This window comes from Chiloscyllium plagiosum, chromosome 11 (genome assembly GCF_004010195.1).
Source record: "Chiloscyllium plagiosum isolate BGI_BamShark_2017 chromosome 11, ASM401019v2, whole genome shotgun sequence".
Classification (NCBI taxonomy): Eukaryota; Metazoa; Chordata; class Chondrichthyes; order Orectolobiformes; family Hemiscylliidae; genus Chiloscyllium; species Chiloscyllium plagiosum.
Genome location: NC_057720.1, coordinates 27,480,398 through 27,499,725, shown reverse-complemented (window position 1 = coordinate 27,499,725; position 19,328 = coordinate 27,480,398). Strand labels below are relative to the sequence as shown.

The window sequence follows — 19,328 nt, the reverse complement described above, 5'->3', positions numbered from 1 at the left end:
CAGGGAGAGGCTGAACAGGTTGGGGCTGTTTTTCCTGGAGTGTTGGAGGCTGAGGGGTGACCTATTTGAGGTTTATAAAATTATGAGGGGCATGGATAGGATAAATAGACAAAGTCTTTTCCCTGGGGTCAGTGAGTCCAGAACTAGAGGGCATAGGTTTAGGGTGAGAGGAGAAAGATATGAAAGAGACCTAAGGGGCAACTTTTTCACGCAGAGGGTGGTACGTGTATGGAATGAGCTGCCAGAGGAAGTGGTGGAGGCTGGTACAATTGCAACATTTAAGAGGCATTTGGATGGGTATATGAATAGGAAGGGTTTGGAGGGGTATGGGCCGGCTGCTGGCAGGTGGGACTAGATTGGGTTGGGATATCTGGTCGGCATGGACAGGTTGGACCGAAGGGTCTGTTTCCATGCTATACATCTCTATGACTCTAAATGCACATCAGTGGTCATACAGAAGCAGGAATGAGCTTAATGAGGGTAACTTTCGAAATGGAAAAAAAACCTGCGAAGGTTGCAGCAGAGGCAAACATAATGTGCACCAGGATCATATAGAGACAGAAATAGACCTCACCATGGTCACTGCATAGGCAATGTGTCCAGAATGTGTTCAGAAAAGGTGGGTAAAGAAAGATTTAATTAACCTTTTGGTATGGATTTAATTTCCCTCTACTATTGTCTTTCAACAACGCATTTCAAAGCAGTGGTTTAGCAGGAATGCCATCTAATATGGTGATTCAAACTGGACAGATTGAAACTTTGGGAGTATGAGTTCAAATACCAGCATGGAAGAATATGTAAAAATGTGTATTTAATTACAGAGATGAGGAGGAATTTCTTTTCTCAGAGGGCTGAAAGTCGTTCAAACTCCTTGCCACAAAGAGGCTGAGGGGCCAAGTCCTTGTGTTTATTTAAGATTGAGATGGAGAGATTTTTAGCAGTAGAGCAATCAACGAATATGGGAAAAGGCAGGAGAGTGGACATGAGGAATGCCTGATCAACTATGATCTTATTGAATGGTGGAACTGAATCGAGGGCAATGGCCTGCTCCTGTTCCTATTCTTGTAGTCTACTTGTAACAGATAATTAGGTGGGACTGATGTCCAAAATTGCCATCCATTCAGAGTAGCTGGGTCAAAAGCTTTGAACTCCCATCCTAAAAGGGCTCACACCACATGAACTGTAATAATTCAAGACAGCAACATGCCAGCATCATCTTGAGTGAATGAGGATTGAGCAACAAATGCTGGCTAAGCTAGGGACACTCACATCACATGAAAGAATGAAAAAATTGACCATAGCACCATTCATAACATAGTGAATGTATGTCTACAACGTAAGACAGCATACATTTCATTACTACAATCACTGCTTTTTAAAAGAAAAATTGTTTTCAGGATGTTAGCATCACTGGCAAGGCCAACAGCTGTTGTATATTTCTATCTGCTTTGGGAAGCTAACAATATGGCATTTTCTTGAATTATCTTGCAGAGACTTGAAATAACTAAATGGCTTGCGAGACCAATTTAAGGGTCAGTTTAGAGCTAAACATGTGGAATATGGTCCTATAATCGTATGATACAAAGTAGAACCCTCAATAAAGTAATGTAATGCAGACTGAGAGCCATTTAATTTCTGCAACAGAGAACTTATGAAGAATATGCCCTTCATAGTTCCAGGATATCCCAAAGCTCTTTGTAGCTAAAAAAGCACACCCAACTTCTCAATGATGGAGTGAGTTTCCCTACAGACAATTTGTAAAAGCTGTGATATATGATATCCACAAAATTTAAACATTCGGGATATTGTCTGGAAAAGCAGGAATAAAAAGAGCTTTGAGCCATTGGCATGCATGAAGTTTGACCTTCTGCAATTGAATTTTCCCCAATCAATCCTCTTTCAAATGTTATGTATAATATTTTTCTCTGCCCTAACTCTGTCACTCACTGGACATACACAAATGAGTTAAGCTGTTTGAAGCAGGATCTGACCAAAACATCTTCCTCTGTAAAGCGCCAACAAAAACTTGAGGTGCTTGAAAATGAGCAAACTACTCATTCTGAATCCATGAAGATGCTTGTTTTTATTACTAAAGACATGAGCTTTAGTTTCAATTAGGACATGCCAATTAAGTATCATACTAACATCTCATTGTGACAACTGTACAGAAATCAAAGTAACACAGTTTTACTGTTCTATAAAAATGAAAAGAGAAAAGGATAAAGAGAACTGAAGCGAAAAACCTATGAAAAACAGCAGAAATGTTAAGAATCAAGATAATTTCATTAAACCAAGGGATCTGTACTATGAAGGGATACATTAGAGTCTATGGTAATTCCATTTTGACCACCGTAGTTTGTGCCGAACACCAAATTACAAATAGATAAAATTTCCAATTCAGACACTATTGTTTATGTAGCAAAAGCAAAATACTGTGAGTGCAGGATCACCTCCTTTGTAACTCTCGTATCTTCTGTTGTTATTTACTCCACTACTGTGACTTCATTGTAGCATCAAAATAATTCTAGCTTTAATATTAATACTTGCATATTTATAAAATCACTTTAGGTGCGTCGTTCGAGCTTGGCTATTCCAAATGGATGTGATCAATTTCATATTTTAAATGTATTATAAATTAAGAAATCTGAAGTAATTTGGTATTTGTGATGATCAAATGTAAAAATCTGAATAACTGCCTCAACAATTTTAAAAGCTGAAGGTGAAATTTGGATTATCATTTCAAAGTAATAGTCATGCAGCTACCAACTGTGAAAGAAGCAGAGAGCAGATAAAATTTTCCTCATGGCACAGAACAGAGCCATTGATTGAGAATTGAAAGTAAGATTAACATGCAGCACGCTGACACTTCCACAACTTTTAAAGACACTTAAGCAGAAAGTCATTAGATTCCAACAGGTAGGGCTAGGCTGTGCCTGGCAGGGAGCCAGAAACCCCAGCTCTCCTCTGTTTCACTATAGGACAGTCCATTTGGCGTGGCGTAGGTGGATAAGAAGTGAAAGAGACCAACCTTCTCGCTGATCTGAGAGATGAAGGGTTTGATGGTAGAGTGCAATGAGGATGAGGAGGGAATAAAAAGACAAGGAAAAACACAGAGAGTAAAAACAGGCCAGGCTTCATCAATCCTCACAGCACTGAAAGAACAAGACAAGACAATAGTGCGGTGGTTTTCAGCTTCACATATGCACATTCATAAACCAGACACACACGCACAGCACATGGTGTTGTGCCATGTTATAATCACACCCTGTGTTAGACCCTTGAGAAAAAAAAGCACAATTCTGTACTCAAAAAGAGTCAACTATACCATTGCTGCAGACTTGTTAGAAGAAAGAAGAGTTGTGAAATTATATTATTAAATCCAGGCTGGGAAGTGGTGTGGTGGTTTCTACAATTAAAAAGAATAGTTTCAGGAGACAACTATTTCAGCAGTGTGCACAAGTGGGCATTATGTACAGTGGAAAAATCAATTGATACCTAACAATAATCGTCAGGGCTTGCAACATTAGATGGCAATAAAACAATAATTATTGTCAAAATGGGTCAAAATCCTGAAATTTGGACTTTCAAAAACACAAAATTCTTCTAATTACTTAAAAAAAAGTTTAAAATAAATTTGTTGCAACTTTACTGAAAACAGAAAGAAAATATGTTAAATGTATTTGCCTGGACATGCCACTGACTGGAAGTCCACTGTGGGACAGCGTTGACCGTACTTGGAACTTGCCATCCAAATTTTATCATTTTACAATTTTGTTTATATGGTATGTTTTATTTTACTCCACTTCCCAGCCCTTCACATATATGCAGTATAAAATATTTAAAAGGACTATTAAATTAAAATATAATTTTAAAAAGTTTGATCAATTTTTTCAGCACATTGGCTCTGTATTTTGACAGACAGTACAGGATAGAAACATTGTTAAAGTCAAGTAAATTTGTGACAGAAACACACAAAGTTGGAATATCCTATATTTCCAAACAAGGTTACCATAGCTTTTTCGTTTATATGTGACAACAAAAAAAAGCTATAACAATTTAAAGAGGGAACAAGCATTAGGCTACAGATCAGCAAACATATAACAAGAAAAAGGAAATAAATAAATTATATTTGCCTTAAAATAAGTCTTAGGGCATATCACACTAAACTAATGGCTGCATAGTTTTAAAAGAAATAGAATGAGCTACAATAGAATTTGATTAGCATCACTGGTTCCAACACTATAGGTTTAGAAGCAATATTCAAGAATGTTTTTTAAGAATCAAGTTTTTCTATTCTTTCCCCTATCTGGTATAGGCCAGTTGTAAACAGAGAGCATTCACCCTCCTCCAAAGGTTGGCATTAGAAAAATGCAAGCATAATTACTCCCTTTTCATTTTAACGAAATTTGAATACCAATTTGTAATTCTTCTGCTAATGTCAGCAGGCTTTAAAGCTGGAGCAACTTGTCTGGCATAGAACATACCACCACGCATTAAATATTTTGCAAGTCTTGAATTATGCTTTGAAATAAATTCTCTCTTCTTTTGATCCAATAAATTCACCAGTTTGGTTTTGTCATGAAGTAAAATAGAATAACTGCACAAGCATACCCTGGTTCATGAAACTACTCAGCATCAATTTCCAAGTTCACTGAGACCTCCTGAACACAACCATAAGCAATTTTGAAAAGACACGAGGATAATGGAAGCAGATTCAAACTTATGCATTCTAGAACAATAATCTTATGAGTGCAGATAATTACATAGAGGTAATCTGGTCAATCTGGCAAAAGCTGTTAGACATTTGATCTTAGTTGTTTCAATGGCAAGCTCATTCTTGCAATTATGTAGGTGACTAGAAAGACTTTTTATTGCATTGGAATATATAATCACTTCTTGAAATTATTAGGGAGACTAATGGCATGATAAAGATGATGCAAATACTGAACTACATTGTACATTTTGAATTGTAACTAGATAATGTCATGAAACAACAATTAGTGTAATTCATATCATTATAATAACACATCACAAATAAAACAAGTGATTTGTTGTTGTGGTAAAATAAATGTAATAAATAATTGTGAAGTTTTTATTTGAACTAATAAATTTAGGTACTGCTAGTATGAAGAGCATATATTGCTCATTCTAACTTCCCTTGACAAGTTGAGCTGCCTTCTTCAACCACTGTTGTCTGTGCAGTATAAGCACAGCCACGGCGCTGTATGGTCAGGTCATCCAAGATTTTGATCTAGCAATAATGACAAATGGGCATATATCTTCAGATCAAGGTAATGCATTACTTGGGACACAGCATGGAGATTTGGTGAGTCGAAGAAGTTGTATCTTGTAGATTGCACATCTTGTAGCATGGGGTGCCAGTGTTCAGGTAGCGGATGGAGTTTCTATTAAGCAGGCTGCTGTGGGAGGAAGGGGAGACATGCCATGTACAAAGGTCTTGGGAAATTCCCAATTTATTGAGAATTATCATAAACTGAACTGTGATGACCATTTTGCCTAGTTAAGTTGAATTTAGGAAACGCTAAATCCAATGAGATGAGGACATCGCTGGCAAGGCCAGCATTTATTGACCATTTCCAATTACCCAGAGTCAACCACATTGCTGAGGGTCTAGAATCACATGCCAGACCAGATGAACATTAGTGAACCATATGGTTTTTCTCTCAATCGACAAAGGATTCATGGTCAACATTAAACTCTTAATTCCAGATTTTTTCAGTGAATTCCAATTTCACTATCTGCCATCTGCGCATTTGTGATAATCTCTTGGTCTTTGGTTGCTTGGATAGTCTGATAACATCTCTCTAGCTGCACCTGGGAATGCCCAATACAGAATGCTACAATTAGATGCAGCACTACTACTTTGTGATAGCAGTAAATTCTTACCAGCAATCATTGGTGTGATCAGCAAGACTTATTTTGAAGTCAACAGGGATTGGGCTTGCTACGTCATTGTCACCACAAAGGCTGGGCTACTGTTTCAAAACTTTTAAATCAATAATGTTTACGCACTGCCCAAGCAAGTTGTGACAGTTGCTATTGCTTTTTGAAGGATTTTCATATCATTGCTACAGTATACGATGAGTAGCCACAAGCATGAACCTCCAAGTTCTGAAAGTCACTTTTCCAATTCACTGTATTAGCAGGACACTGCTTCAAATTAAAGACAAATAGAAACTGCCTTCAACGTTGTGCTACCTGTGATAGAATCATAGAGTCATACAGCATGGAAACAGACCTTTCGGTCCAACTCATACATGCCGACCAATTTTTCCAAACTAAACTGGTCCCACTTGCCTGCATTTGGTTGATATCTCTCTAAATCTTTCCTAATCATATACCGATCCAAATGTCTTTGCAACTGTACCTGCATAACCATTTCCTCAGCTAGTTTATTCCACATCTGAACCACCCTCCGTGTGAAAAAGTTGCTCCTCTGGTCCCTTTTAAGCCTTTCTCCTCTCACCTCAAAAATATGCTTGCTAGGGAAAAGACTCATGCTACATACCTTATTTATGCCCCTCATGATTTTATAAACTTTTATAAGGTCACCCCTCAACCTCCTACACTCGTGAAAAAAGTGCCAGCCTCTCCTTATACCTCAAAGCCTCCAATCCTGACGATGTCTTTGTAAATCTTTTCTGAACTCTCTTTAATTTAATAATATTCTTCCTATAGCAGGGTAACCAGAACTGTACACAATGCTCCATAAGTAGCCTCACCAATGTCTTCTACAACCTCAACACGACATCCCAACTCTTTTACTCAGTGGTCTGTGCAATGAAGGCAAGCGTGCTTAACACCTTCTTAACCACACTATCTACTTATTTAAAAGAACTTTGTACCTGAACCTTTAGGTCTTCCTGTTTGACAACTCTACTCATGGCCCCACCATAAACTGGATAAGTGCTGCCCTTGTTCATTTTATCAAAAGGCAATACTTTGCATTTATCCAAATTAAACTCCATCTGCCAATCCTCAGCTCATTGGCCCAATTGATCAAGATCCCTCTATAATCATAGATAACTTGAGGAGAAGAGACTTCCACACCTTCAGAAAATATCTATGCCTTGTTATTGTAGATAACATTTGAGGGGAAGAGACTTCCAAATCTTCAAATAATATCAATGCCTTGCTTTTGGAGTGAATATCTAATTTGAAGTAGAATTGTTTTTCCTCCATAATAGATGGTGTTCATCCAGCCATTCATTCTGGATATCTCATTACACAGCCCCATTTCTGCTCTTGATTTACCAGTACATGACTAAACTGAGGCCAAGTTACCTTCTGGAGAATGCAGCTCTTCCTATATAGTAATGTGCCAATGGCAGTAATGCATTCCTGCTGTCACTATCTATGAAAATAGTCATTTACAGGTCATTTGAAAGCTGTAAATGACTCATTGTAACAATCTGAATCTGGTGGATTGACAAGATAATAGACCATGAGGTCAATTTATGATTAAAAGCTAAATACACAATACCTTGAGAGGTGAACTGAGGAGTAGTGGACCTATCATAAGGCAGATCACTACTAAATATCTGATCTCAACTGGTTTATAATTTATGAAAACATTGATCATTAATAATACTAACTGGATAGTAAGTTTTTCTTTTCTTCTTGTCATGTAGTCTGCATGTGCTCCAAAGCAGGAATGTTGATCACAGACAAGGGGTGCTAACTGTATTATGAAATGGGACCCACTGTATATATTTATTTGCAGGACAAAAACTGTTACATCAGTTTCATCCTCCTCCCATTAGATTAAAATTCCAATTAAACTTCAAATAATGAGCTCTTTAAACTTGAGAAAATAAAGCAAACTGCTGCATAAAACTTAATTTGCAGCAAGCCCCATTTCCACTTTTGACCCTGTGCTCATAATTGTATATTGGCTCCTGGTCAAGCAAAGTGCTGATTTTAATATTCTCATCCTTGTTTTCAAATCTCTTCATGATCTCACTCTTCCCGACTCTGCAATCTCTTCCAACTTTCCTTCTCCCACTCCCACCACCACCACCAACATCCTCTCCACCCCCAACTTTTCATGGTATTTGTATTCTTCTAATTCTGAACTCTTGGGCATTTCCAACTACAACTGCTCCATCACTGATGAACAATTGCTTAGGCCCCAGGACCTGAAATACTTTTACCACTTAGGGGTAGATTGTGGTGTGTTGGTAATTTCTGGTGTATTAGTAATGACATTTGACTAATAATTCCAGGGACATGCAACTAATGGAGTTTAAATTCAGCTAATACATTTGGAATACAAAGCTAAATCAGTATTGGGGATCATGACAACTATTAATAATCTGACTCGCTAAGATCCTTTAGGGAAGGAAAACTGCCAGCCTTACCTAGTCTAGCCTACTTGCAACTCCAGACTCACAGTAATGTGACTGAGTCCCAACCGTCCTCTGATATAGCCTTGCAAACCATTCAGTTCAAGCCAATTAGGGATGGGCAACGATGCTGGAACAGCCAGCAGCTATATGAAGGAATAAAACACAGATCTCTTACTTGCTTTCCTCTTTTAAGAACTTTATCCAGACAAATGTGAGGTGAATTATTCTGAATGGTCAAGTACAAGTAGAAATTATACAGTGAATGACAGCATGCTTAGAAGCATTGATATGCAGAGGGTCCTGGGAGTGCAGGTCCACAGATCACTGAAGGTGGCAGCACAAGTAGATATGGTAGTAAAAAAGGCCTATGGTATGCTTGCCTTCATTGGAAGGGGCATCAAGTACAAGGATAGGCAAAGTTGTACTGCAGCTCTACAGAACAAGTTAGGCCACACTTGGTATATTGCTCACAGTCCTGGTCATCACACAACCAGAAGGATGTGGATGCTTTGGAGAGAGTACAGAAAAGGTTTACCAGGATGTTACTTGGTATGGGGATTTTAGCTATGAAGAAAAGTTGGATGGACTGGATTTATTTTCACTGGAAAATGGAAGGTTGAGGGGCGACCTGATTCAAGCTTATAAGATGTTGATTGGCCTGGATAGAGTGGAAAGTATGAGGCTTTTCTTAGGGTGAAGGGGTCTATTACTGGGGGCCCAGGTTCAAGGTGTGGGGTTTTTTGGGGTGGGGGAGGAGGCGTATTGTGCTGCATTCTTCTTTGTTCTTTAAGACATGTTAAATTATGCCCCTTTTCTGAGCTTTTGAATGTTGATTTAACAACTCCCTTTGTGGTTCTTATGAACTACCTTTCATTGTTTCATTGCAGTAAAGATGTTATATAAAATACAAGTCTTTCTCTACAGATTTAATGCCATCATTTTCAATTAACATCCTGTAATGCAGACATCCTGAAATAAAGAAGATTTTCCTTTAAATGTTACTTGTTGTTAACATTGAACTTAACTTTGAGTCACATTTACAAAAATAAATAGGCTTAATTATACAGAGACTGAAAGCAGACAAAATCTCAAGGTTATTGTTTGATAAATACATTAATCAGTTCACTGATTGTCACTGCAATTCATTACCCTAATATGCTGCTAGATTAGAGATCTTATAAAAACAACAGATCAACATTTAACAATCCGCACATTAAAAGAGGAAGAATTTGAACTCTTTTTGTAAATTGGTCGGTTATACTATCCACTTAGCAACTCCTTATTGGTTAGGATGGAGTAATGGAGAGAGCTGGTAGGAAATTAATAGTTGAAGGACTGGTGGAGGTTATAGATGTAAGAGGGACAAAATCCTAAAAGACATTATACACGAAGATCAGAATTTTTAATCAGAGCCTTCAAAGAACTAGGAGTTAAAAATTAGTCATAGGAATGAACATGACTGGTGAGCTGGTTGTTCACTAAGTCCAATCAGGAAGATGGTGGATGGGAGACTGACCAGGACAGCACTGCAGTAGTCAAATCTCAAGATGCTGGATTAGTGGTGCTGGAAGAGCACAGCAGTTCAGGCAGCATCCAAGGAGCTTTGAAATCGACGTTTTGGGCAAAAGCCCTTCATCAGGAATAAAGGCAGTGAGCCTGGAGTGTGGAGAGATAAGCTAGAGGAGGGTGGGGGTGGGGAGAAAGTAGCATAGAGTACAATGGGTGAGTGGGGGAGGGGAAAAGGTGATAGGTCAGGGAGGAGAGGGTGGAGTGGATAGGTGGAAAAGGAGATAGGCAGGTAGGACAAGTCCGGACAAGTCATGGGGACAGTGCTGAGCTGGAAGTTTAGAACTAGGGTGAGGTGGGGGAAGGGGAAATGAGGTTGTAGAGAGAGGACAAAGCCATCCTTGAGGATTGTAGCAACAGGGATTAAAGTGAAGGAAGGCAATATTAAAGAATTATAGGTTGATGACTTCTGTGATGGAGAGAATTGGACAAAGAGGGTATAAACAATGTGGCTCAACTCAAGACAGTGGCCAAAGATAAACAACTAGTAGAACTGAAAGGGATGGCTTTCACAAACAAAAAACAGAAATTGCTGGAGAAACTGAGCAATTCTGGCAGCGCCTGTGGACAGAAAGCAGAGTCAACATTATGGATCCTGTGACCCTTCTTCACAACTGATTGTAGCTCGGAAAAGGCTGTACATATTCTGAAGACAGGGGGTGGGGGAGGGTGAACGGCTTTCTTATCACAGATGCTGCCAGATCTGCTGCATTTCTCCACCTATTTCTGGTTTTGTTTCAGAGTTCCAGCATCCACAGTTCTTTACTTTTTGGGATGGCTTTCACCTTCCCAATTTTTAACAGTAAAAAATTACAGGCCATCTGGCAAGAGGCAGCGGAAGGGTCATGGAAGATCCAGAGAGGTAGAACTGAGTGTTGTCATTGTCAGCCATGCACTCGAAGATATCAAACTTGGGTAGGGCTCACTAAGATCCCACAGTATCCTCAGCTCTTACTTCTGCCTTTAATCAGCTGTTTCTGTGCATGAGCCGCCATACCTTGATACCTTATAGCGTCCGTCAAGAGTAAATAGGGGACATCAGATTTGTCAGTCTAAATAGGGGACATCATCCCTTTAAGTGCATGACATTTAAGTGATAGAAGAGGTAGATAATCTTAGTAAATGGACAATGGCTGTGAAAGTGGACATTAGAAAGATGAGTCATCCAAGGCACTCTCCTGATGAAGTACCTATGGTCAGTGATCTTGGAAAATATTCAATGTTACTTAATATCATCCTTTAGTTAGCAATGAAACCTAATTAAAAATGCTGTTGTTTATAACGATGACCCTGAAAACCTTGCAATAGGCTCCTCTCAATGCTGCTGTAATGGAAGATTTGACTCGGTTTAGGATGCGCACTCATGGCAATGCTTGCCCAAATCCCAAAGGGAGGTTTAAATCTGAGAACAGACGGCTAAAATCTAGAGGTAAAGTGTGCAGAAAAGCAACATAGAATGACAGAATTTTATTTAAAGCTGGAAACCAAGTCACTGTAAAACTTCAAGTAACAGACATGAATATTGCTATTCTTGGTAAGAGTGAGGCCAGAAGAGGAAATGGAAGCTAGGAGAGGATGATTTATTCAGAAAATGAGCATAAGTATAGGGCTAAATATTAATTTGATTTTGACTAAGTCTAAGTTGTATTAAGTTTTTTTTTGGAGAGGTTTCCATTGTGAAGCCGAGTGAAATGTTTCACCAGCTTTTACCAAACTTGCCATATTAATCACCTATCTCACACCTACGTCACCACTCACATTCATTTCTGGCCCTACCTTACCACACACTATTTCCGAGACAACTTGCCACTCAGCAGATATGTCTTCCATCACTTGCACCTGCAATACCTTTAAAAGCTTGCCGTGCACCTGGACAAGCAATGTCAGTCTGGACCTACCTTCATTGCTCCTGATATTTGCCCCCTGGCATGGCGGACAGGGTGAAATCATTTGGAGTTTATACTGGATGCGGGAATTCCATATCCTCCAGGACCAGCAGTGAAGCCGCAACACCAGATCACATCAGCCTGTCTGAAGATACCACCCAGGTCAATGCAGCCTCAGCTGTCTGGAGGAATGCCCATCAGTGAAGGAAGAAAGTCATTAACTGACTCCACTCTGCCAGCATATGGGCAACCATCTTCTCTTCGATGCTTCACAGTCACTCAATTTCGACCTCTGCTAATGTACCACTACCTACCATGGCTCATGCGCCACCAGTCTCACTAATGCATCTCCCTCACTATCAGCCATTCCATCCCAAACAGTACCAATCCTGCATGTCATCTATGTTGCCTAATAAATTTGCTTCAAAAACCTCCCCGTACCAAAAATAACAACTGTCACCCACTTTCATCTCTCTTAATATCTGCCTCTTCCTCATTTCAGAAGGAAAGTGGCCAACTATAGAGGAGAAAGACTCAAAGACATGTAATGGTGTCCCTGACATTCAGATCATCGCTCTTTATGTGGAGAGCAACTCTGACTCTGACCCAAGTGGCTGACTGACCTTTACCAAGCCCCCAGATTGGTACTGAAGTTTCCCCTTGACTTATTGTGCCAGGACCCCCTGAACAAAGGCTAACTCCACTGAACAAATAAAAAATCACAAGAACTGCAGATGCTGGAATTCAGAAACAAAAACAGAAAATGTTGGAAAAACTCAGCAGATCTGGCAGCATCTGTGGACAGAAATCAGAATTAGTGTTTTGGGTCCAGTGACCCTTCTTCAGAAGGTTTGACCTGAGATATTTGTGCCCAGTGTTCAAACGAAGGGTCCTTTGGAGCAAACAGTGAGTTGAGTTTGCCAGGTATCCGTTTTGATTTCTGTGTTGAATTTTCTCAACATCTAGCTTGTTTGGCAAGTTTGGTAAGATACAGAGCTGAATATTAATGAGGCAAATTGGGCAATCCTCATTGCATTTAAAAATCAATATTCCCTTTAATTAGCAACTTGCCGCTGCTTAGTGACAAACATGCCATGCTAGTGTGAAAACTGCAAAAGATGGCACGAGTTGCTCCTGACATCTAGATTGGTCTTGTCAGACCTCTCATCTGATTCTGCCACAAATCTCTCCGTAGTCTACATCAGACTCTTCTACAATTCTGCCCATGGTGTTGTTGTTTTGATGGAACAGTTAACTCAATGATTGGAGGCTGGCCAGAAACCAACAAAATCTTGATGTTGTCTGTAGAGAGTTTTCAAAATGAATATAAGCCAGGTTTGTGTCCCTACGCAATACCATTTTAATGATGACATTTAAAGAAGTTTTATTCTAACATCAAATAAATTCTTAAGTATATCAAGTCAGGGGAGGATAAAATGATCAGAGAATCCCTACAATGTGGAAGCAGCCATTTGGCCCATCAAGTCCACACCGACCCTCCGAACAGCAAACCACCCATCCAGACCAACAACCATTACCCTATAATTCTGCATTTTCCATGCTAATCCACCTAGACTGCACATTACTGGGCAATTTAGCATGGTGAGTCCACCTAACCTGCACATCTTTGGACTACGGGAAGAAACCGGAGCACCTGGAGGAAACCCACGGGAGAATGTGCAAACTCCACATAGACAGTCACCCAAGGGTGGAATCGAACCTCTGACCCTGGCACTGTGAGGCAGCATTGCTAAGCACCGAGCCACTGTTCTGCCCATCATAGGGACCTGAATGTAGCGGCAGAACAAAAGAAAGGTTTTCCGTCGCAGGACAATTTGGCTTAATTACAAGAAATTCAATATTGGTTAAATTTTACTCAACTAGCCATTTTATTATAGCAAACACTGTTTTTCAGCAACATAAAAAGAACAGTGTACAAGAGCCCAAGAAGTGTCCATTAAATCAATTGGATTATGTTATGTGAACCAAAAGTTGAATATTGTATATGTCAAGTAAGAATTTATCCAAGCACTGATAGTGAACCTGACACAATGCACTAATGATATTTTTAACAGTATATCTCAAGAAATGCTCCACTGCCCTATATACTCCGAAGCCCATCACTGTGTTCTTCACATACTTCCAAGTACTGTGTGTTTGCAAATTTTGAAATTGCGTTCTGTAACCTCGGGTTACCAGACCTAAAACTTTAACTCTTGATTTCTCTCCACATATGCTACCAGACCTGCTGAGTTTTTCCAGCAATTTGTGTTTGTTTCTGTATACCTAAATCTGAGTCATTAACTTAGAATGAGGTTCATGTTTCAGGGCATTACCATTGTAAATTACGCTGAAACACTGCCGGGTAAAATGCACAAGATTTTATGGCATGATTGAATTCTCAGGAGGAGGTTTCAGGTGTTCTCGAACCCTTATTTATTCTCTCAATTAATAGAATTAACACAGACTAGCAGATCGTTTATCTTTTTTCAGCAGTTTTGCTGAACACAAATGGGCTGCTGTGCTTCCTTAAGTTAGACTGTGATTACACAGCTAAAGTCCCATTCTTTAGTTGTGAAATCCAACTCTTGTCACTGTCTCTTTGGAAAAGCAAATCCACCTCATGTTCTTCAACAGGTAAAATAGTCTATTTAGGGATGGAGGGAGGAGAGGTGAGAAGCTCTATTTACTCCTATGAAAGCAAAGTTCTGTAAATGTGGAAAAAACGCAGCAGGTCTGGCAATGTCTGTGAGGAGAGAAAGAGCATTTCAATATGATTATTCTTCACTCTGGAACGAGCTAGAAAATTATGATTTTAATGCTTTCAGCAAAAGGGAAGGAAGAACAAGGGGAACAGATGGTGATGGTGGCCAAAGCAAAAGATAAAGAAAGAACTATTCGTCGTAAAGGAAAGTTTTAGATTATAGAATAGGATGTATTGGTAGGTATAAAACTTTTCTGCTTAGGCACTTTCCAGTCTTTTGGATTCAACATGGAGTTCAACAATTTCAAACTATGAATATTGCCTTCCATTTTGGTGCCTTCCCTGTCACTCCTAATCAGGTGTCCTGTTTCCATGGTTTTGCTCTCAGCATAGCTGACCCTATTTTATACTATTTACACCTCCTATTAACACCTATTGTGTATCTATATTACTTCATTAACCCTCCCTTTATCTTTCGCTCTGGCCACCCTCACCATCTTTTCCACTTGCCTTTTTTTATCAGCGTAAAATACCATCATTTTCCTTCCCTATTCAGTTCCAAAGAAGAATCATATTGAATTTGACCATTAAATCTCTTTCTCTCTCTAAAGACTTTGCCAGACTTGCTGACTTTCTTCAGCACTCTGTTTATTCCTTCCATCTGTTGCACCTCTATCATCAGATAGAGTACGATTCCTTTCAGTACCCCATGAAGAAATAAATGCAATGCAATGCCTAAATCCTCTTCACAGAATGGAGCAAATACAGCAATTAAGGTCAGGAAATCATGTTATAATCTTCAAGATGTCAAATAACTATGATATTCATGTATTACGTTACTGTTTGCTCACATGAGAACTCTGGCACCAACAATCTGCACCGCCCCATCATAAAGAACAACTGATGAACTCTGAAAATTGTTCGAATTGGACAGGACAAATTCATACTAGATTTTGCCCACTGTTGCTTCATTTTTAGAGCAATGAGCAGTCTGAAATCACTGTTTCAATTTCCTTACTGTTGTTAAATGCCACGTTCTTGAAGTTCAAGTATCTGATTGTTTTCCAGGATTGCAATGATATAGATGGAACATATGATAAAGCATTTATGATGACATACTTAAAATGAAATTTACAAATTTTTAACCAAAAAAAAGAATAAATTAGTTGAATTAAAAGTAATCAGTTAGCACAGTCCACTTAGAAAAAGTGAAATAACAACACAAGTGAATCTCTAGCGGAGGTACTAAACACTGACTTTGAAAGGGATAAAGTCTTCATATGGGATTTACCTATCATTTACATTATTGAACAAACATAAGTCTGGTATTCTGATAAAGTGACCATTCAAATTTCCTTTTGATAAAGAGAAACCTCAGAAAAGTAACAATAAACAAAAACCAAAAGCTGAAACATTGAACTTTTGTTTTAAATACTTAAAACAATATTCTGATTGGTTAGAAGACACAAAGCAACCAATTTTGCAGCTGCTTGATGGAGATGTTCGTGATACCCTGTGTGTTTACATATATTGAAAAGGTGAGTCAATTCTCAACATAAAAATAATTTGATCATTAGCATGAAAAAGGATAAATCTAATGAAATAATAGTTCATAAAATTTTTCTCACAACCTAGACATTTTTAGCAGCATACTGAAATATGGAACAAGTTGAAGAAGTGCACTTCCTACCTCTGACATATAAGTTAGCTGGAGCAGAGTAACGCGTTCCAGCGCTGTTAGTTGATACACATTCGTATTTGCCCTGGTCAGATTCTTCACTGTTTTCAATTTGCAAGGCTCCTGTACAAAAACACAAACAGCTCTGGTTATTTCTGGCACAATGACAAGTTATTCAACTTTGAGATACAGAAAATGTGAGAAATTCATGTGGTGGAAAAGGATGGGTTGTCATTAAAAACAAAAAGCAAATATTGCCCCTTTATTTCCAAAGTGTACAGGAATAAAATGAAAACACAAAAAAATTAATTAATAATTTATAGCACCCTTGGACTAATATCTTCTGTTTAAACAAAACTGCTTTTGTTCCTACATTGATTTCACTAAGGTGTATGTTTAAAAATCAATTTAAAAAGAACACATTCTATTTAAGTAATCATGAACTAAACCAATTTTGGAACACTACTCTACTTTCTATATTAACCCTCAACCAGCTTCACAATTCCACACTAATAAATATGTAAGAATATTTACTAACACAACATTGACAATGTTTCACTCCTTATTCTACACTTAGATAATGTATGTGATGACTCGTACTTCAACCCTTGCATGGTGAATCATCAGGACATTTGTGCAGTTGCATAAAATATGTGGAGAGTACTGTAGTTATTAAACAGCCAATGAGAAAATCTGCATGGTAAACCATATGCTGCATCCAGCAATTGAGAAATTCAGAGTCAACAGTTTGCATTAACTTATAACTGAATCTTGGGAGTTAACAATATTATTTTAAGTAAGTTTCAACTAAGAAACTTTACACTGCGTGTAATTCAGATAATTATATTTTTCTGTCTGCCATCATGTTTCACATAATGTACAACAAAAGTTTCACTAAAGCTGGATGGTCATAAAATGTAAAGTTTTCACAGTGAAAATTTACTAAGGAAAACATTTTACTTAGATTCAGGTGGCAAGATTTGTTTTACACAAAATGGGATGATTTAATCTATACATCACAGGTATAAACAAACTGAAGCACAAAATGCAGACTTGCTTTACTGAATAGAATGCCCAATTTCTTCTGAAATTTTAAGAAGATGTCGCCCAACAGTATAATAAAACAAATACTGACTGTTGAGTTTGCAATTTGACTAGAACATCAGTCCTCAGGGAATGATCAAACATTGAATCTACAAAAGAATTTTCATTCTAGTTGGTTATATTTCAGATCAACCTTATGACCAAATTATTCTACCCTTAGTAAAAAACAATATCTTAGCTTTATTATATTTACAGAGACAAGTTATAAATATATTTTATTAGTCAATATAGGTTTTATGGAATATGACCAACTGGCCATGCAGGGACAACTTTGAGGATTTGGGAAGTACAGGACTTATGCCACAAGTGAAGAAAGCCAATCACTCATCAGTTGTGAGAGAGCTTCCTCACTGGTGGTTGCAACCTTCCTGTTTTAAAATCTCTCCACTGAAATATAAAAAAATAACTTAGGTGGTATGAACAGATTATTATTGCACTACCCATACACCTATAAAAGCTTCAAAGCTTAAGAATATCAATGTATCCTTTATCAAAAAGCTAATGTTTTATTTTAGGATTAGTTTAGTTTTAAAATGCTGATGGAAACACTATTTGAAGTCCTGAAAATCAAATCTTGGTTTGTGCTGTCTTGCAAAGAAATTGTCATTTTAGCCCAGTCATGTTTCTTACTTTCAGATGTAAAAGAAAATAAAATCAAGTTATTCCTTTTGTTTTGTTAGTAAGGATATTAATATAAAACCATGGCACACAGCACTTTGTTTACATCCCATACTGGATTTAGATTGACTGCAAGTTCTTTGTGAAACTTGAATGGGCAAATAATGACAAACTTCCCATTCAAGAACACAGATGACTGTGCAAACTCAAACTAGTTCAGCTCTTATGTACTAACCACTTTTTTGGGGGGGCGGGAGCCAAGCATGTTGTTGGAATACAGCCCTAATGATTCAATTTCCACCCCAATGATACACAGAAATTGTTAAAATTATTAGACAGTTAAGTGGCTATATTGATGCTTTAGCTCCGACACAGTCGTACATTTAAGATCAATTATTGAAGTGAGTGCACACTTCAGAAAAAACATAAATGTGGAACCATGAAGCAGGAACTTACCAAATTTGAATCATTGACAGTATAACATATTGAAAATTCTATGATTAGATCACAGAAATATTCATTTTAGACTTGAATGATGTAATAACTGTAACATATTGCAACTTCAAGGTAATCCGAGGAAGAAACTTCTGGTAAATCCATCTGACCATTTGTATTTAGTAAGTCCGAGCTTGTTTATGGATCTTGGGGTGTAAATTAAATGTTCTAGCAGGTGTTTTAGAACTAAGACATTGTTTTGTTTCATAAGAAGATGGAAAATATGATTTTACAGGTCCAAAATGGCAGAGCTAGTAACCAACAGAATGCTGACAAACGCACAAAGCTAAGGACTGAAATTTAGCAGGTCAGAGCCAAATTCAAAAAGATCTATCAGATAATACTGAAAATAAAGTTGCAAATTGAAGGAAGGCCAATTTTGATGGTTTTGGACAAGATGGTATTAGGGCGGCATGGTGGCTCAGTGGTTAACACTGCTACCTCACAGCACCAGGAACCTGGTTCAATTCCAGCCTCGGTTGACTGTCTGTTTGGAGTTTGCACGTTCTCTCCGTGTCTGCGTGGGTTTCCTCCGGGTGTTCCAGTTTCCTCCCCCAATCCAGGTCAGATGGGTTGATCGTGCTAAATTGCCCATAGTGTTAGGTGCATTAGTCAGAGGGAGATGGTCTGGGTGGGTTGATCATCGGAGGGTTGATGTGGACTTGTTGGGCTGAAGGGTCTGTTTCCACACTTTAGGGAATCTAATCTGCTGTAATCTAACTTTCACAAGTTGATTGGGTGCAGCTATTTGCAGGCAAAGGGACAGCCGTAAGTGGGAGGCCTTCAAAAATGAGATAACGAGAGTCCAAAAACAGTATGTTCCTGTCAGTGTGAAGAGAAAGGTTGATGATGCAGCGAATGCTAGATGACTATAGAAAAATTGAGGCTCTAGTCGAGAAAAAGGAGGC

At 38.4% G+C, this 19,328-nt stretch overlaps 1 protein-coding gene across 25 annotated transcripts in view; it reads right to left on the bottom strand.

The window, feature by feature from the left end:
* Positions 1 to 19,328, bottom strand: part of LOC122554240 (receptor-type tyrosine-protein phosphatase F-like) — a 465,745-nt gene that overhangs the window by 179,967 nt on the left and 266,450 nt on the right. For 13 of the 25 annotated variants that reach the window (XM_043698934.1, XM_043698940.1, XM_043698943.1 and 10 more), the window contains one exon: positions 16,216 to 16,326. In XM_043698934.1, the coding sequence (XP_043554869.1) occupies positions 16,216 to 16,326 (111 nt within the window). Of the gene's footprint in view, positions 1 to 3,028; positions 3,041 to 16,215; positions 16,327 to 19,328 lie in introns of all 25 variants that reach the window. The other 12 variants (XM_043698932.1, XM_043698931.1, XM_043698941.1 and 9 more) reach the window with 1 other exon arrangement.